Source organism: Drosophila ficusphila, unplaced genomic scaffold, assembly GCF_018152265.1.
Source record: "Drosophila ficusphila isolate 14025-0441.05 unplaced genomic scaffold, ASM1815226v1 contig_414, whole genome shotgun sequence".
Taxonomy (NCBI): Eukaryota; Metazoa; Arthropoda; class Insecta; order Diptera; family Drosophilidae; genus Drosophila; species Drosophila ficusphila.
Window position 1 is genome coordinate 21,486,331 of NW_025064328.1, and position 21,388 is coordinate 21,507,718.

General features: G+C 39.7%; 1 protein-coding gene across 2 annotated transcripts in view; it reads right to left on the reverse strand.

Annotated features, from left to right (window-relative positions):
* The window catches only part of LOC108101728 (guanine nucleotide exchange factor DBS), a 240,935-nt gene that overhangs the window by 138,069 nt on the left and 81,478 nt on the right, over positions 1–21,388 (reverse strand). For both annotated transcript variants that reach the window (XM_043208208.1, XM_043208209.1), the window contains one exon: positions 329–499. In XM_043208208.1, coding sequence (XP_043064143.1) covers positions 329–499 — 171 coding nt within the window. The remainder of the gene's footprint in view (positions 1–328; positions 500–21,388) is intronic.

Below are 21,388 nucleotides of genomic sequence, written 5' to 3' on the forward strand. Positions count from 1 at the left end.
TTGAGCGGTGCTCATGTGACGGTTCTTTTGGTAAAAAGATAGCCAAAAATCGACGAGCATAAAAAATACTTATAACCTTCGTTGCCTGTTAAATTTTAAAAACCTCTGACCAGGAAAACTGGGTTCAAGGTTATGAAAACAAATGTAAGGAAATTGGATCAAGCGGATAAAAGCTGCTAGATAATTCCCTTGCAGCCTTTCAGGTAAAAAAAGGACGAAAGCTAAAATCAAAACTATTTTTTGTAAAGATTTTTTACTTCTTACCGTGTCTTAAGGAACTATAATTTATATAAAATATATGAAATTGTTTATTTATTATGTGGCTTACCTTGTTTGGGTCGGGGTATAGAAGATAAGGAGCTCCTCTGGGAGGTTGCAGTGGAACAGCTGGTTCTGGACTTACTTGCAGTACAGGTCTTGTTGGTTTCAAAGACAATTTTTTGAGGCTAGCAATGCGCTTATCGCACATTAAAGATACGTCATCAATGCGTTGAAGTACCTAAAAAATAAAAGCAATTTAACTATTTTCATGATTACTTTCATATTCATTTTTAAATTCTCTTTAATAGTTTTGTTTATTTAAAAACAAAATAAATTAGGGAGTTATGATTAACATAATAATAAGTGAGACCTCCCATTAGCTACAGACAAATACAATGCCCAAATGCGTTTATAAAACTCTTACGATTTTGATATCAGAAAACAGCGTATTGTAAAACAGGGAATAGAGACTAGAATAGTAATCGGTGGTTTGTTTTTGCCTTAATTGTTTTTTGAGATAAATCCCAATACCTTGTGGTATAACAAAGATAATCCTTTAAACTTTTTAAAGGTTATAGGTAGAGCAAAAGGATGAAAACGTTCCAGAGCTGGAAGAGGTCTTAAAGGTAAAGTACACGGATATTACCCTGGTCCAGTAGCGTAGATAGGGGGGATCAGGGGGATCAATCCCCCTTGGGTCTGAGAATTATAAGATGATAAAATCAAATTTTTTCCAGGCATGTGTTTTAATGTAAGCATAACATTTTTTGAAGCGCCAATATTTATATTTCTTCCATACACCTTAAGGAGGAGCTGTTCTAGAGAACACTATTGAACAATTTGATGAAACTCCAAGTGTGAAAACTGTGAAGAGATTGAATCTGACTCGATGGGTGTCAAAATATGAAGCCGTAGACGATTTTCATGAATTTTTTTCCGTTTGTCTACGAAATTCTTGACGAAATGAGAACCTCGGAAACTGACGCGAAAAATTTAAAAAATGCAATGAATTTCGAATTTTTGATCAGTCTACAGGTTATCAACGCGATTTACCAACTTTCTTTGCCTCTGAGTCGAGAATTTCAAAAGGTTGATTTAGACTTGGTCCAAGCTATGGATCTCGCCAAGGATTTACGCGACGAACTGAAAAGGATTCGAGCAGAAGCAGATACGTTTCCTGGAATTTTCGAAGCTGCAAAGAAAATTGCTGAAACTTTGGACTTTGTAATCAAACACAAACGAAAGGTGAGCAGACAAAAAAATCGAGCGAAGCCTGAAGTTCAGAGTGCAGAAGAATACTTCCGTGTCACGGTGTTCAATCCATTTTTGGATTTCTATATCATGGATCTTGGCGAGAGAATTATCGATCACGAAAAAATATTAGAAGGGTTTTCGGCGCTCTTCAAGCATGATTTATCTGAAATCGACAAAGCAGCTGAGAAATTTATAGAAACTGTCGAGTTTTATCAAAAATTTCTTGATTCTGGGCCAACTGCTGTTCTCATCGAGTTGAAAATGTGGAAGAAGTATTTGATCCATAAAGGCGACATCAAGCCTAACAATTCGTTGAAAGCGCTGGATGATTGTCCAGAAGAGAATTTCCCAAATATCAATATGTTGCTAAGAATATTAGCTACATTGCCAGTATGTACGTCTACTGCGGAACGAACATTCTCAAGTTTGAAACGGATAAAAACAACTCAAAGGAACACGATATAAGAAGTGAGTTCATCATGTTCTATCTAAATGTTTGGATACTATCGAATATGCATCAATAATAACTCGAATTATTGTATGATTTATCTATTGTATTATAGGACCGCTTGAATGGTTTGGCAGCTCTGGCAATGCATCGTGACATTGGAATCACAGCAGACGAAGTCATTGATGAATTAGCAAAAAAAATCTCGAAAGCCCGAATTTCTTCTTCGATAACACTGTGCGACAAAAAAATGTTTAAGTTGATTTTTTCTTATTTTTCACTTCTACTAGTCAAAATAAGAATATAAGTTTTTGAATTTGTTAATATCAATAGCCAATCAGCTTCTACGCACACTCAAATGTCCCAAAAACGCGCGTTTTTGCATATTTCACAGCCTTATAATCACATATTGGGAAAATATTTTTTCACCGTTATAAGCGTTTTATGCAAGTTCAATATCTATTAATTAAAATGTATTAAGTAAATATACTGTTAGGCTTTTATCACAATGCTTTAAAATTTTTTTCTCCCAGCTCTATACTCTGGGCGACTACGTATGGAACTTGTAACGCGAGGATACCTCTAAAAAAGCCAAAAAAATCAGGAAAAAAAATTCACTTTAAAAAAAAATAATAGTTTATTGAAAGTAAAAAAAATAATAATATTTTGTGTTAATTATTTTCATAATAATAATTTAATAAAATTTACCATGAAAAAAGAAATCGTATCACTTAAAATGTGGCATAAATATTTTTGTGCATAATTTATGCATCTTAACCGAAAACAATCGAAAAAGTAACTTAAACAAACATTTCGTTAAATTTTGTCGCACAGTGTAATAAGAGAATTTTTTTGTAATGCAACTTATCAATGTGAAAAATGTGTCCAATTTCTGTACACGACTGTACAACGAGGATTATTATCGCAGAGTAAAATATAACTTACAAAAAAACAGGATATTATTCTGAGTCATTTCACCTGGGGAAATCATTTCATGCATCACATGAATCCTTTGCAAAGCCTTGCCGCTTAGCATTAATTTTACTGGAACTTATGGAACGGCAAGTAAGAAAAGATTTAGTCTACGACTGCGGTTGCATTTTAACTTGATTACCTTTTATTAATAATAATAAAAATACTAAAAATTCATCGTATCAAAACTCATTCCACAGGAACAAAAGCATAAACACATTCCAAAAATATCACAGCTTAAAGTCGAATGTTAAGACCTGATTAAGTTTAAATTTTGTGCAACGCTCCAGAACCCGAGCTTTTTTCCGGCCACCGGTCAGCCGCAGAGAGTAGACATACGCTCCGCAACCAGGTAAAACCGAATCACACGTGTCGAGAACCAACGCGAGCTACAGCCACCGCGGCTTAAATAATAAGATATCGGTGCAGCAGCAGGGAAACAAGCTGTGGGTGACCGGGATCAGAGAGGTCGAGTTTCGGAGCGCACGTTTGCTCGCTACGGCTGACCGGAAAGAAAGAGGTCGAGTTGCGATCTCGATCCTCTGTCCAGGCTGTCAACGTGGCGATTTTGACAGCGTCGCGATCTGGCAAGGTCTTGCGATCTGGCAACGTGTCAACCGTGAGCGTATTGATCGACAGTGCCGTAAATGGGAATAAATAACAATAAAGTGAATTCTTATATTCTGATCGTTTCAATCCAGTGCATTTCTTGGTTTCGTAGTGTTCCTAGAAACTAACACTAATCACCTCCCCGATCCCTGCCAGGATTTAGGGATCCCTCAGGCGTGGCTACGACAATTCCTAGTTGACACAGAGAACGTCGGCGTGCCCCTGTTGGATTTATATCCCCATCCCTGCCAGTATTTAGTGATCCCTCAGGCGTGGCTACGACAATTCCTGGTTAATCCAGAGAACGTCAGCGTACCCCTGTTGGATTTATATCCCGTTCCCGTGGCCGTAACTAGTATTCCTGGGCCCTCCCAGACACGCTCACGCGATCGCTACTCTTACGTACCAAGCGTTAGTCCCGGTACAGCCAGGTGCCTCACAGGCACGTGGGAGCTCCCCCTCCCGCTCCTCTAGCTTACGGCGCAAAAACCCCCAGAAGGTGCGCAGCGTGTCCAAAAACCGGAGTACAATTGATCATGTGAATTGGCTTCCAAGATCTTGTGATTTAACACCGCTAGACTACTTTCTGTGGGGCTATGTAAAGTCATTGGATTTATATCCCGTTCCCTGTTGGATTTATATCCCGTTCCCGTGGCCGTAACTAGTATTCCTGGGCCCTCCCAGACACGCTCACGCGATCGCTACTCTTACGTACCAAGCGTTAGTCCCGGTACAGCCAGGTGCCTCACAGGCACGTGGGAGCTCCCCCTCCCGCTCCTCTAGCTTACGGCGCAAAAAACCCCCAGAAGGTGCGCAGCGTGTCCAAAAACCGGAGTACAATTGATCATGTGAATTGGCCTCCAAGATCTTGTGATTTAACACCGCTAGACTACTTTCTGTGGGGCTATGTAAAGTCATTGGTCGATGCGGATAAGCCACAAACGCTTGACCATGTGGAAGACAACATTCGCCGTGTTATTGCTGATATACGGCCGCAAATGTTGGGAAAAGTCATCGAAAATTGGACGTCCAGATTGGACTACATCCGAGCCAGCCGTGGCGGTCATATGCCAGAAATCATATATAAAATGAATTGCCACAAGATTATCTTTCGAATAAAAAAAAATTTATGTCAATCGAATAATCCATCGTTGTTTTATTGCAACTTAAAGTTCTATACCTCTAAAAAAACACCCGTTATAAGTTATCTTATAGTCGGTTGCTCGGTGGTAAAGCTGCTCCAGATCAGGCCGATGATGAGGTGGCCCCGGTAGGGTGGTTGATGATGTGTAGAATAATGTTTATGTCGAGAGGGTGACTGCCCCCCTATACCCCTGGCCTTAAGCTCAGTAATGAAAATAATATGACGGCTATAGCCGGAGTAAAGTTTACGGAGCTAAGTGCTTTTGATTCAAATAATTATAAAACAGAACTGAGGAATTTAGCTTAGGAATTACGAAAAAGGGAGCTTAGTCGGCAGGCCGACCGCATGACAGTGGAAAATGCTGACAATAGCAAAATAAGCATAACTCACCATACCGGGAACCAATGGGACCCAGGCACGGCCCCCAAAGCCGGGTATGCTGAGTCGGCATCTAGAAAGACTAGGGTGATCCAAGAATCACCCAAGCTTTCTACTGACTGTCTGTTACCCCTCAGTAGTGTTAACTTATACATAGTACAAATTAAATAATACTTCGTTGTGGAAATGTACTATCCCTACTGTAAAATCCGTGAGGTTTTTCACGGAATCGAAAACTCTATAAAACGGACTTGCTGTGTAGCAGCCTAGCAGGGGATTTTCCACGAAAGAAGACGCAAAGATGAAATCCGTATAAATGCAATTTATTGCGCGGGCGCAGCCATCAACGACGAGAGATTAAGATCGACTGACTCACACGAGCAGTGCCAAATTTTTACGAGGTTACAACTCTCAATGCTTATCAGTATAAGAGTAAGAGTAAAAGTAAACTACTTTACAAGCGAGACTTTGAGTACAAATAGCTTCATATGACTTAAATGTTATCTACTTCAATTTATCTCTTTACTTATAACTACTTATTATTTTAAATCTACACTCGACTGCTCCAACACCTACTACCCTATCCTTACATTTCTATCCGTACTATACTATCCTATCCATGTTTTACTTTCACCACTCCACCAACACCACCAACAAGTAAAACTAAAATACCAATATTCTGTTAATAATTTATAATGAAATTAAATGATATTTAATATGTACTTACAATGTGTCAATCTTCCTTTTTGCACCTTAGAGATTAGAGATGGAAAAACATCGATGTTGCCCAGTAAACATCGATGTTGCTGATGTTTCAAAAACATGTTGGCATCGATGTTTCTCCACCTCTAGCCCACACGAATGCCAGGCTTTCTATTTCTGTTTGTGAATAAATTTTCTCCACCGACGACAAACTCTTACTAGCAAACGATATTATGCGTGCAGTATTCGATTTATCAAATTGCACCAACACTGCTCCCAAGGCCACTGGGCTGGCATCTGCGATCAAACACGTTTTATCCTGCAGGTTAAAGTATGACAGCATTGGAACTGTGGAAATCTTAGCTTTGAGATTTTGGATTGCTTCTTCCAGTGGCTTGCCCCAACAGAACGTTTCATGGCTATTCAGTAATTTCCAAGGCTCTGTATTATCCACCAGATCAGATACAAATTTCCCAATGTATGTGACCAAACCGAGAAAACTGGGTACCTCTTCTTTATTTTTGGGCGCTCTAAACACCTTCACTTTCTCGGGGTCAACTTCGACCCCCTTGTCCGAAAGGATGTGACTTAGGCATTTAAATTTCTGTACTCGAAATACGCATTTCTTCTCGTTTAGTGCTACATTATTGGCACGAAATATTCCCTTAACCTTTGCGAGTGATTTGTCATGTTCCTCAATATTGTTGCGCGTCTCATGTCCAAACATACCCGGATATCCTCATCGTCCTTAAGCGCAATCACAACTGGCAATATCGGGGCTTCAAAAACTTGTAGCACTTTTAGCAGATGATCAGAAGCATATGCGCCAAACTGGTTGGCTAATTCCGCGCGCGAGTTAAACATTACTGCCCTTTTCTCGCACAATTGACCTCCGAGCCCGAATCAATTATCATAGTGACTGCATCGCCCCCTATTTTACATGGAAGTTCTTCTTCTCGTGATGATCCATATTCCACTCTGGGTTACTCTGCGTCTTTTGGACTATCCGGGTAATTTTTAGAACCACTAGATAGACTTTTTGGCCACATCTGCCACATTCGGAACTCGCGCTGCGCTGAACTATTTTGTTGATGCGCTGGCCTCCGGTCCGGAAGGCCCGGGTTCGAGTCGAGTCCCAGGCTCCCCGAGAAAAAGAAACGGTCTCTTTTTCCAAATCTCCACCACTTCTACGCTCTATCGCTCACTTAACATTAGTAACAAATTTCGGCTCCCCGGACCCGCACACCCCCTCGTCCACGTTACTATGGACCCAACAATAGAGCTTTCGTCACTCCTAGATGGCGCCAGGTGGCAACCCTACCGCTAGGATAAATCGCTACTGGCTTATCACCGGTACGATCGAAAATCTATGATAATTGAATCCTCTACAAGAAATTGTAGAGGCTCTAAGTTCCCGGGTGGAGTAACAGATTGTAAAAAAAAATTTGCATTCCATCGACTGCGTTTGTTTATTAACTTGTTCGTCGATACTACATGTTTTTATTACATGTTTTGTGTCGACTGAGCTAGGTATTGCTGCAAGCCTGCATTGTTCGTAAGGGTTCTAACTTTAAAACACACGATATTGATTTTAGTGTTTAACAAACTTTAATGCACAATATAATTCAATTAATTAACAATAATATAAAGAAATGAGATATACATATGTCGCGTAGAGCTGCTTCGGCGTTCAATCGAGCGACTCTTAGACTTGACTGCTTATGCAAAATGGGTTATGGTGGTCCTCTCTCAGAGAGAGCGATAGAGAGGAGACATCGCCGCTCTTTGCGATGTATGAAACCGAACATGCCGCCCGCCAATGCTGGAATAGCATGATGATCGCTCTCGATGTTTTTGGTCATCTTGGGTAAGGTTCTAACTGCTTCCCTCGGATACGTCTTATCTGAAAGCATTGGAAAGATACGTGCATGTGGACATAAGAGACAATTTAATGAGTGAGAATGTGCATGGTTATCCCGCGATTGATAAGCGACATAGCTTAGTGGCAGAGCGCTTCAATTGGCCATGCTTGGTTTTTAGTGTCACCACACGGACTAGGTTGTCTTCTCCTGGGTGTAATTCTAAAATCCGTCAGAGGATCCATTGTGTTGACGGAGTTCTGTCGTCCTTTATTATAACCAAGTCGTTAATCTGCAGATTGGGATGCTCCTGATACCACTTTGGTCGTTTCTGGAGATGAGGTAACCAATCTTGAGACCACTGCTTCCAAAAATTGTTCCCGAAATGATGTGGTTTGTGGTTGACATTCTGGCGGTGCCAACATAGCATCACCTATTAAAAAGTGTGCTGGTGTAACTCCATTAAGGTCGTCAGGGTCTGCTGTGAGTGGGCAGAGTGGCCGCGAATTGAGACAAGACTCAATCCTGATCAGGACAGTGGATAAATCTTCATATGTAAGGCGTGTGTCGACTACTACTCTCTTCAGATGATGCTTGACTGATTTAATGTTCGCTTCCCAAAGTCCTCCGAAATTCGGAGAGTGTGGAGGGTTGAAGTGCCACTTTATACTATGGATAGCTAGCTTTGGGGCGACTACAGATTTGAAGTCCGATTTTAGCTTGTCGTAGGCGTCTGATCTGCGCCGACAAAATTGGTTCCATTGTCGCTGTATATATGTCTACAAAGACCTCGACGTCCTGTGAACCGATCTAGTGCCCATATAAAATGTTCTGCTGTGCCCAGTGACTGCCTCCAAATGGATAGCCTTGGTTGCCAGGCAAATAAAAATGGCGATGTATCCTTTGTAATAGCTCGTTCCGCGCATACGAGCAGCCTTAATCTCGATGGCACCGGTGTAGTCCACCCCTGTTTCCCAGAAGTGCCGATTCGGCGGAGTGATCCGATGTAGCGGTAAGTCTCCCATCAATTGGGCTCCGATAGATGGCTTGGTGCGAAAGCATCGAATACATTTTCGAATAATGTTCCTCAAGATTTGTCTGGCATTGATAATCCAGAACCGATGCCGTGTGTGGGCCAGTGTTAATTGTGCTCCTCCGTGAAGCGTCATTTGATACGAGAACTTGATTAGTAGTTCTGTAAGAAAATGCGATTTAGGTAAAATAATTGGATGTTTTCGATGATAAGGTAGCTGTAAAATCCGTGAGGTTTTTCACGGAATCGAAAATGATTTTAATTGGACTTGCGGTGTAGCAGCCTAGCTGGGGATTTTCCGTCACGAAAGAAGACGCAAAGACGAATCGATATAAAAATGCTATTTATTGCGCGGGCGCAGCCAACATAGACGAGAGATTATGATCGACTGACTCACACGAGCAGTGCCAAATTCTGACGAAGTTACAACGTTTATCCGTATAAGAGTAAGAGTAAGAGTAATTAACAAGCTAGGCTTAGAGTACACGAACTTCATTTGACTTCAATTTTATCTACTTCAGTTTTTTCTCTTTACTTATAAATATGTATTTATTATTCCAAATTTGACTGCTCCAACAATCCGGCCCCGTTGAAGCCTTCCGGCACTTTAACAATTTCGTTGCTTTCGTTGCTAATTGGCAGCAACGCCAATTTATGAATCGCTCGCTTAATTACGCCTCCTTTGGTTTTTATTTCGGCCACCCTCACTCGCTTGTCTTCGCCGAGTGATGTCGCCACGACGCGTCCTGTAAACCACCGTTGAGGGGGTAGATTGTCCTCGTGTACGAGGACCAAGCTGCCGATTTCCAAATTGGTGCCTACTGTGCACCACTTGCTGCGCTGCTGTAGGCTGGCCAGGTAGTCCTTGGACCAGGTTTGCAAAAACTGCTGCTTGAGTGCAGACAGCATTCGCCACCGCTTCAAATACTCGAAGCTGGCCTTTCTGCATACTCCGTCTGTGCTGGATTCTGGCGGCAGCGTAAGAAGAGGCTGACCGATCAAAAGGTGCCCTGGAGTTAGTGCCTCTTGGTTGGGGTCGTTGCCAGGCGACGCGATTGGACGCGAGTTGAGCAGCGCCTCGACTTCGACCAGATGCGTGCTGAGTTCGTCTGCTGTGAGTCTGGCATTGCCGACTCCTCGGAGCAACCGATGCTTGGCTGCCTTGACTGCTGCCTCCCACAGTCCGCCGAAGTGTGGTGACCTCGGAGGAACGAAACACCATTCGACGCCTCTCTGCGCCGCGTATAAAATGGACCGCAGAAATCTACCCCACAAATCAAGAAAGGACGAGCATGTCTAACCCGATCGGCTGGCAAATTGTCCATTATTTGCCCAAGAAGTACAGGCTTATAGCGAAAACAGTGGACGCAGTCTCGAACAATTTTTGTGCACGCCTCTCGAGCATTAATTAGCCAAATCTGCTGCCTCAAAAGCGAGACCATCACTTTGGCGCCTGCATGATAATGCCTGTGGTGTAAATTGTGAAGGAACAGCATAACGAATTGTGATTTTTGAGAGAGCATTAATGGAAATTTGGCGTCATACGGGATTGATGCATTCAACAGTCTGCCTCCAACACGAATTAATCGAAATGCCACCCCATCTAGCTCGAATGTGTATGAAGGGATTTAAGCGTTGAAACTGTGGGGCCAAAACTTGCGATTTCTCCAACTTTAAAAATTCTGACCCTAACTCAAGTCCTTGAACTATTTGCACGAGCCTTAGGAATGACAATCTTAATTCCCTTGCGGAAATCACAGATTCGCATAGACCCTTTTTCTTTCTAGTAAAACGATGTACATATGCCATAATGCGGAGTAATTTGTCGAATGACGTACATCTTTCTTTTTATAAGACCAAGGAACACGTTTGGTTCACTTGTCGCAACGGAATGCACTGTAGCACTTTTCTTGTTCTCTGACAGCTTCAATTCCAAAGAAACATCAATCTGGTGAAGGTGAAGCCATTCGATGTAACTGCGTAGTACAAAATCTGGCCCATTTTCCCACAGAGAACATTTCAAGCCGTCCACATCTGTTCCACGCGACACTAAATCAGCTGGATTCTCACTTGTAGGAACATGACGCCACACTGCATTTTCTGATAGCTCCTGGATTTCAGAAACTCTGTTTGCGACGAACGTTGCGAGTGTGGATGGATCCCTTTTAAGCCAATAAAGAGTGATTTGAGAATCTGACCAAAAATTAATGCTTTCGATCTCTAAAGAGTCAAGCAATGGGGCTAACTGAGCCCAGAGCTTTACAAGCAGGTGCGCTGCACATAGCTCGAGCCTTGGAATGGATTTCGTCTTGAGAGGTGACACTCGCGATTTGGCGCTTAACAACCTAGATAAACTTTTTGTCCCAACACTTGTGCGTACATATATACAACAGCCATAAGCTTCACTTGAAGCATCAGCGAAACCGTGGATTTGAACAGATTCATATGCTGGCAGACAGATGTGTCGAGGTATTGAGATCTTGTTTAATTCCAGCAAATTCTGCTTAAACTTGTTCCAACTGGTAAGCAGACTCATAGGGACCGATTCATCCCAATCCAATTTTTGTCGGCATAGTTCTTGCAACAAAATCTTGGCTTTAGTTATTAAAGGACACAGTAATCCTAAGGGATCAAATAGACGAGCTGTGACAGACAAAATGTTACGCTTTGTTGGTGGTAATGAATCAAATGACTTATCTAGGCTATAATGAAACACATCACTTCGCGGATCCCATTTCATACCAAGAGTTTTGATGGATGTAGAATGGTCAAGTGTCAGAGACTTTTCCGGCCCTGTATCTGCCAGAAGGCTGGAATGATTGGTGGCCCATTTGGCCAGATCGAAGCCCCCATATTTCAAAACCTCAGCTACTTCTCTACGAATAATTTTTAACTCTTCTAAACTATCGGCTCCTGTGATCATGTCGTCAACATAGAAATCACTTGCGATAACCTGAGATGCAATCGGGTGTGATTCCGAATAGATCTTTGATAATTCAATTAGAAAACGAATCGCCAAAAAAGGAGCTGATGCTGTTCCATAAGTAACAGTGTTTAGCCGATAAGTTTGAAGTTGGTCTGTGCCTTTCTCTCTCCACAAAATAAGTTGAAAGTCCCGATCATCTTCGGCGAAGACAACTTGCCGATACATCTTTGAGATGTCAGCTGTTAAAGCATACTTCTTTAATCGAAACCGTGATAGAATGGCGTACAAATCCCTCTGAATAGTTGGTCCCACCATTAAAGTCTAATTTAACGAGACCGAAGTTGACGTCTTACTTGACGCGTCCAACACAACACAAGGAGGTATCGGAAGCAATGACATATGACCAAGGGTAAGATACTCTCTCATGAAGTCTTGGTACATATCATGCAACTTGGCGTCACGATTAAGTTTGCGCTCCAACGCAAGAAATCTGCGCTTTGCTGTTTCGAGAGACAGTCTTAGCACATTCGAATTCATTTTAAATGGTAGCTTTACCTCAAACCGACCCGAGGCAAGTCTTTTTACTGTTTCCTTGAAGTGTTCCTCACAAGCAACTTGTTCAGCTGTATAGACAGCCTTCGAACTCTCTGCGACTTGTTCCAAATTCCAAAATCGTTCAACTAGAGAGTCGAGAGAACCGATATCATCGTTAACAGTGACGCTACAAACCTGAGCACTATTCAACGTTTGCTGAGTATACTTCCCAGAAACGATCCACCCCAATAAAGTTTTCTGAATTGATGGGTGGTGGGAACCTAACTTTATTTGGCCTACGCTTAAAAGTTCGAAAAATATTTCTGCGCCAATTAGCAGGTCCACCTTTGCAGGCTTATAAAAGGGAGGGTCTGCCAACTCAATGTTTGCTGGTATACTCCATTGCGCACAGTTCACCTCATGGTCTGGTTGGTATGTCGAAATCGATTTTAAGACCCAAAAATCGGTTCCAAAACTATGAGCATTGATCCTAGAATGTATCGATGTGTGGACCTTGTGTCGTACTACCGATTCACTATTTCCTACAGTGGTAACGTTTAAGTATGACTCTTCTCTTTTTAAACGCAGACGTTGTGCTAGATCCTCAGCCATAAAGTTTATTTGCGAACCCGAATCTAAAAGAGCTCTTGCTAACTGAAGTTGCCCGAACCTATCTCGTACCTTTACTATCGCAGTAGCAAGAATGACTTGATCATTGCTCGCGACATGACTTGAATAGGCTTGATTTTGCTAACCGGCAGCTACTGCGTTGCTCTGAGAACGCACTTGGGGCACTGATCCAGGAACAGTTGGCTGATGCTCTACATCGTAGCGGTGAAGAAGCGTGTTATGTGGTGTTGAACAAACACGACACTTTGCAGCCTTGAATTACTTAACTGGATGTCCTGGACGTAGACAATTAATGCCAAAACGGTGGTGCTTAACGAAATTAAAACGCTGAATTACCGGGAGAGCAACAAAGGCTTGACAACTGCCTAAACTGTGGTCCGACGCTGAGCAATATTGACATTTTGTCTCAGTCCGTCGTTCTGTCTTTGTGCATGAAAAAGAAGATCTTGAAAATCCCTTACTTGATCCCTGACTGGTCTTTCCCTTGTTCTTTGTGGATTCCTCAGCGACTAAATGCTGATACCGACGATTTAACTGAACCACGCAATCGGACCATGTTGGCAAAGTATCGTAATCTAACTGTTCTTCAAAGCGCGATTTCGTACCGTGATCTACTTTGGACATTTTAGTACAGGAGGGATTTCAAATAATTGTGACACTGTATCAAAAAAGATCAGACATTTGTTATCACCAGGGCTAACAGAGTTATGTTTTTAAATGAAAAAATATTTATTTCCATATTTTCGCCTTTTTTCCTATAAATCCATATTTTGCACAATCACTTGAATAAATCCATATTTTGAGCATTAAAGTGTCTGAAAACCTATAGAAAGATATGTTTGGCTCAAATATTATGAAACTTCTGTCTTTTTTCTTATACTTTACTAATTGAGCGTTCATTTTCATCATATAAACACATATTGAGTGACAAACGCCGTAGTTTTGTTTTTACTAATCTGCAATGATCTTTGAGACAAACGGCGCACTTTTGTTTGTAGCGATTTCTAATTGTTCATTGTCATAAAAAGTTGATATGATCGATATTATCGTCTACGTTTATCCATTTTTATACCTATATTTATCCCTTTTTTCGTCTATACTACCTATATTTATCCATATTTATCCATTTTATTTCATATTTGTCAACTTTTTCGTCCATATTTCGTCCATATTTCTCTATTTTTTCGTCCATAAATCCATACATATTTTTACGTTTTTAAGAACATAACTCTGTTAGCCCTGGTTATGATCCTTTTTGCAGTGTAATTAAGCAAATTTTGCAATGAAACTTGGGCCATGGTTTCGGTGACTTCAATATCAATGGGTCTGCAGTGCAGCTTAGCTTTGTAAACTTTATCATAACTTGGCAATATATCACAGCCTTGTTTACGTATTAAAGCCCTTATGTTGTTGTACTGCCTTTTGGTAAAGGAATTCTCCAGTAAAAATGCTAAAGCGTCAGTTCGGAAGCTAGTTTGCGCTTCAAACGTATGCCACCTTCATCATAAGTTAAGCGTGGCCGACCTTTAGAACATTTTACTAATTCCTCTTTATCAATGTGTAATATAATTTTACCAGCCAGCCACTTTGGATGCTGTTCTTTAAATCTTGTTATTTTCCTTTGGCATTTTGGCAAATATTTGTTAATGTATGAGGTGAAATTGGATATTTGTCTCATAATTTGCTGTTTCTCGTCTAGCTGTACATTTTTAGTAAGCTTCCCAAATATAAAATTGGAAATAGACTCCGTTTTGCGACCACCTTGAATCCAAATCTCAAGCAATTCGTCGTGACTGAATTCGAACGCGTTTGCAACATCATCTTATATTTAACAAATGCGCAAAAAGGCGCAATAACTATTAGTTAAATATTGCTAAGCACATATGTCCAAAATAATGATATGATAACCAGGGCTAACAGAGTTATGTTCTTAAAAACGTAAAAATATGTATGGATTTATGGACGAAAAAATAGAGAAATATGGACGAAATATGGACGAAAAAGTTGACAAATATGGAATAAAATGGATAAATATGGATAAATATAGGTATAAAAATTGATAAACGTAGACGATTATATCGATCATATTAACTTTTTATGACAATGAACAAACAAAAGTGCGCCGTTTGTCTCAAAGATCATTGCAGAACAATATGACATGTTGTGTCAGATTAGTAAAAATAAAACTACGGCGTTTGTCACTCAATATATGTTTCTATAATGAAAATGAACGCTCAACATCGCAAGATGTAACAGGAGCATTTGCATATGCGTTCAGTTCAGCAGGTGATAAATTCAGGATAAGATCGTCACCTTCTGTAGAACTATCAATTAGATTTCCTGCTAACATTCGCGATATGTCCTGAAGAATAAGAGCTGAAAGCATGAAATATGGAATAAAAACTGAATCTTAAAATATAAACTGCATCATAATTGTTAAATTCGATGATACATATTTTGATTGATTAACGACGCAACGATGTTTTGTTTACATTATTTATTATCGAGTATAAGGCAAACGACAGAAATTTCATAATATTTGAGCCAAACATATCTTTCTATAGGTTTTCAGACACTTTAATGCTCAAAATATGGATTTATTCAAGTGATTGTGTAAAATATGGATTTATAGGAAAAAAGGCGAAAATATGGAAATAAATATTTTTTCATTTAAAAACATAACTCTGTTAGCCCTGATCATAACATTGAAAAAAGAAGTATTTCTTCAATTTCAAGAAATAAATGAAGTTAATTTGATTGCAAGCTATGGATTTGATGGATCGTCTGGTCAAAGCTTATACAAACAGAGATTTGCATAAATCCTTATTTATTACGTCTTTTATACCAATTAAATTGGTTGATGGTATAGGAAGAATACTGTGGCTAAATACCAACACGCAGTCAATTAAATTTTGTAGACCATTAAAAATATAGTTTACCAAGGAGAGTAAAGAACACGTATTAAAAGAAAACAACAGAGTACAGAATGAAGTTCAAACCTTGGCACCGTGAAATTGCGGACAGAAATATTACAGTTTCATTTGATCTCAATTTAACGCTCATTGACGGTAAGGTTTTAAATGTGCTAACGGGGATGAATTCCACCCAGTCATGTCCAATATGTGGTGCAACTCCAAAAATTTTTTTGATGACGAAGGACACAAACGCGGAAATTTTTTAGCCAAAGCCTAATACTTTGCAGTATGGAGTGAGTCCATTACATTCTTGGATGCGATTTTTTGAATTCGTACTGCATGTTTCGTATCGGATTGGCCTGAATAAATGGCAAGTGCGAAATGCAAATGACAAGGTTATTTTAAATTGCCGGAAGAAAAATATTCAAGATGAATTTTGGAAGCAAATGGGACTGCACGTAGATCGACCAAAACAAAACGGAAGCGGTAATACTAATGATGGCAATACTGCTAGAAGGGCGTTTGCAAATAACAAACTATTTGCCTCTATATTAAAATTTGATTTAAAAATTCTGGAATGCTTTAAAACAATTTTAATTGCATAAATCCGAAAAATTGAAATAAATCCGCAAAAGTTTCAAAGTTTTTGTAATGAAACTGCTTCTTTGTATATGGAAAAGTATCCGTGGTACCCAATGTCACCGACCATTCACAAGATCTTGGTCCATGGATCACAAATAATTTCTTCCTCTGCTGTTCCCGTCGGATGTTTAGGCGAAAACGCCTCCGAGGCTCGAAACAAATATTATAAACGCGACAGAATATCTCACGCACGAACAAATAGTCGTATTAATAATATAGAGGACATATTTCTCCGAGCTATGGATATATCGGATCCCTTTATATCGAGCCTTTATCCAAATAAAAAGCTTAAAACATATAAGGACAAACTGCCGTCAGAAGTGATTGCTCTTTTCGCTGAGCCAGGCGTTATAGTAGATGACGATCATATTGAATCTGATATCGATTCAAATTCTGATAATGAATATATATATTCCTCTTCTTTTGAGATAGATGCTGAAGAAAATTAATAAAAAATATCTTTTTTATGTTTAAATACATAATACAAAAAAAAGGAAAATGAATTAGTATCAAATTTAAAAACATTTTAATATGGTTAATATAGGAGGTAGGAGTGGGCGTGGTCCGATCAAAGTTTTTCCAGTTTGTATATACATTATAACCGTCAACTGTACCAATTTTTGAATCCCTGGGAACTGTATTTCATTTTATGCCTCAACTTTTAATAGAATTACTGTCGTCGGCATGTACATCGATGCAGCGATACATTCGCTGTATGTCGGCAGAAAATACATACTGGTACTGACGCCAGTTTAATATAACTGCGGTTATATCGTTTTGAAGTTTACGTCCGACGCATAATATGTCGTTCAACGATCTGCCGTTTGAAGTCTTCGCTGACGCGTCAAACACTATTCGTTGCTAGACTTTCTTCCTTGAAAACTGCGCGATGCGGGAGAATGCACGATGTAATGTGATTGCCTCCCATTGATGTACGTTTTCGTCCATTGGAAGAGACGAGAGCGATTTGATAGAGCTTGAAATATTCTTCAATTCTTTCTTGATAACGTTGCCAGCGTTCTGGCGTTTTAGATAATCGTCGTTCTAGTTGCAGAAAGCGATAAAGAGCAATTTGATGCGATTGTCCTAGGGTCAACGTGGGATCGAAAAACGTCTATAATGGTTATCTAACCATAAAGCGCCCATTTGATTGGCGTATGTGAGTCTTTTGGAAGAAGGACTCACACCAGGTGTTTTGAAATGAATCAGTTTGTCGTTTAGGAACAGCTTCAACTTCACAGAAGCGCTTACGCAGCGATTCAGTGTCCAAAGCTGCGTGATGGCATCTGAGTTGAATATCCTCCCTTGTTGATTGAGTTTTTCCGATTAAGATCCATCCGAATTGGGTATTCTGCTGTAATATGCTTACATAACGGGTACCCACTGTAACCTTTTATATACCAAACAAATAAAAGTAGCATTTGCCTAAAACCAAATGTTCCCAGCATTTAAAGTGCGGAGTCTAATGACCCACACAAGAATGCAATGGGCAGCCAAAGTGCTGAGTCTGCATGTCTGGCATGCGCCGCCTGAGTCCAAAAGGTCTGGACATCGGAAATATATAGGTATACAAAAAATAAAACCAAAAAAAATCCATCAGCCTGTGAGATGACCAGCACCGGCACCGCCTGAATAAAAAAAAAACCCGCAGAACAAGGAAAAGTGTGGAAGGAATTGCAAATCCTTCTACATCAACGTAGGAAAATAAAGTGTGGTAGGCAAACCGTCGACTGCACCAACGCAGGAGGTAGATGAGTGCGGAAGGCAATCCGCCCTCTGCACCCTCGTGGGAGAGAAGGGAGCCCACGGAGAAAATATAAAAGCCATAAAGAAACAACTTCGCCCTGATGCACAGTGGGCGATTTGGCCTCGCTAGCGGCATTTAATTCAAATTTCAACTTTCAAAAAGCTATGATTTTTTTCACGATTCGATAATAGATACATTGATTAGATTTATCCAAGCATTTTAAAAGCTCTACGATCAGCTCATCATCAGCTGTGAACGAACAAAAACAGCATATGATTTTGCAAAGAGCTTTACAAAATTTTACCTGTTTGCGCGCATCGAATTCAAGTTCCTGGGAAATTTACAATTTTTAGTGAATTTATTAAAAGTTTGGTTTTTTATTAATTTCAAGGTATGTATTACAAAAAAAATAATGTTTGTGACCGGTCTATAAATGTGTAGCTCATAAAACGTATTGGTAATTCAGTGTATTAACAACGAGCCCGGATTAGCGTACACCTGTCTTTCGTGGAGTAGAACTTATCTGATTCAAGTGGATTCAGTCTAACTCTTTTATTAGCCGAAAGTGTGAATCTGTGGCGTCCAATGTGTGTAATATGAACTGCTAGTACATGCTAGCCTTCAAACTATGGTACTTTTAAGGCACAATGTCAGTAGCAAAAACGGGTCTTTTTCAGTATATTTTAGTATTTTTACTATGCCGCCGTCTGATTCCGATGATTCTGAATAAAATTCTAGCGTTTTTTTAATTATGTTTGTTTATGGAATATATTAATTGAAGTTTAAAAAACATAAAAATAAAACCAAATTTAAAATTAAAAAACATTTTTTTTTTTAATTAAAAAAAAAAATAAAAAAATATTTAAAAAAAACTTTTTTTTTAACTTAAAAAATTGTATGATTTTTCTTTGATCAGTGAAAAAAAACCAACTAAAGATATCTATTTTAGTTTAGAAGTTATTAATTAAATGCCGCTAGCGAGACCAAATCGCCCACTGTGTGATGCGAAGAAACGCAACAAAGGCAATGGCAAAGCCTGAGTTGCCTTTAATTTAAGAAAAACAAAACCACAGTAATCTGCGCGAAAGTGCTAGCTGTAAAACCTCTGTTAGGCTTTGTACTAACCACATGTAATCAATATTGAATTATATAGAGCGACAAATTGTAAATTGATTACATGTAAAATAACTCACACATTTTATTTCTTCATTTTATGCGACTATTTAAAATATAATTTAACAAAATTTTATTGAAAGGAAAATATTTCTTTTTAATCTTTTTAATTTCTCGAGAATCATTACTAATCATTACACTGCGCTATGATGACGCTGTCCGAATTGGTGGCATCCTCTCATGCTGGTGCAGCGAGGAAGAGCCTGTGTCTTGCTAAGGCAATTGAGACAAAGTTTCGATTTGCTCACGAGATCCTTGCGTTGATAACAGTCCATGGCGAGGAAAGATGGACAACGTCGAAGGATATGGTTATCACCACAATGACTTTTCTGTACTATGTTTGTGTTATGAACATGAAGGCGTCTTGAATCTGAATGTGAAAAAGGAGTTTTGTTAATAAAGGTCGAATTGCGATTTTCAATTGCATCAATAGTAACCAGACGGACATTTAAGAATTTCTCGAATTCCTCAAACGTTGGGGCTTCAGTTTCGCTGCTCAAGTAGAGCTCCCAGGCGGTGTGCGTTTCATTCGGAAGCTTAGTGGATAGGTAATGTACCAGCCAGTGATCACATTTTCGTACCGGAACGTTAACTCGTTCGAAGGCGGCTTTACAAACATTCACAGTGCTCAGCATGGCTCTCATCTCGTCTGCCTTTTCCTTGTTGAGAGTCGGCACGTTATATACCGCGTTCATGTGATGTGAAAATACTATGTGGCTGTTGTTGTAGCGTTTCACCAGCGTTGACCATGCCACGTTGTAATTTGTTTCTGTAAGTTGCATTTGGCGAACGTCACCATCTCGACTTGCTGGAAGTGATTCCTTCAAAAAATGAAATATCTGCAGGATGTGTGTGCTCGAGAGCTTCTGCGATGGTGCTGTAGGTTTCCATGTAGCGCTCCTCGAACTCAAACGCAAATTTTTTAAGATAATAAGAAATTTCCGTGTAAGTCGCCGAGCAAACGATCGCGTTGTGTGTTTCTGCAAAAGCCTTTGAGATATTATAAACTTTCTCCAAACGTTTGTTAAAAATAAAAATTGGTTAAGATTTGTTTCATGGTTTCATGACGATCCCTTTTGCTCCCTCGTTCCGATTCCAGTGACGTGTTGCGAAGCAGGGTAGCGACGATCTATGTGTATGTTTATGTACATACATATGTGTAAGCACGCACAGCAAGTGATGTACATGTTAAAGTAATGTTTAATTATTTGAATTTAAACTGAGAAACTAAATATGTATTCAAACATATGGTGCTAGTATTTTTTGTTTGTTTTTAAGCACCGGGCACACTTCTTTCACCGATCTGGCAATCTGGTTACTTCTTCTGACGCCTCAATTATCAAGCCTACTGAATAAATTGCTATTTTACTTTAAACAGTGTTTTTACTTGAGCGAATAAAACTTTAATAGGTTATGGGACCAGTTTACGCAAGTTACTCAAGTAAATAGTAAAGGCAATAGTGCGCGAAAAGAGGAAAAGCTTTTCTTCAGCGCAGTTGTAGTCAAAGTCGTTCGCTTGGTGTGAAGTCTCGTCAACGCAGTATTATTGAAGATGGATTTGGCGAAACACATCAAACCCTTGGCTGGAGAAGCGGATTGGCCGATTTGGCGGAGAAAATTGAGAGATATGCTGGACTACCACGAAGGTGCAGTGGACGTCATTGAGGGGAGGTTAAAGAAACCCGAGCCCTTATCAGATGATGCTACGGATGATAAAACCAAAGAGAACAAAAAGGCGGGTGATCTTTTCCGTAAGGCAAACAGCTATGCTAAGTCAATGATCTCGAGTTCAGTTACAGATACAGTTTATCAAAAGATAATGGATAAAGAGACAGCGTTTGAAGCATGGGAAGCATTAAAGGCGAATTTTGAAGCATCGTCCAAGGACCAGCTGTTCAAAATTTGTACAGAGTTTTTTGCATTTTGTTGGATCAACGGAGAGGATGTTTCTACACATGTTGCAAAATTAAGAAATCTATGGCATGAGCTCAATAATGGATTAAAGTCTAAGAACGAGCATGCATTACCGGATTTGATACTAGTCTGCAAAATTTTGAACATTTTACCAAGTGACTTTGAAAATTTTAAATCAAGTTGGTTACTATTGTCAAAAGATGATGTTAAAACTGTAGAAGAGTTAATTACCCAACTATGTATGCAT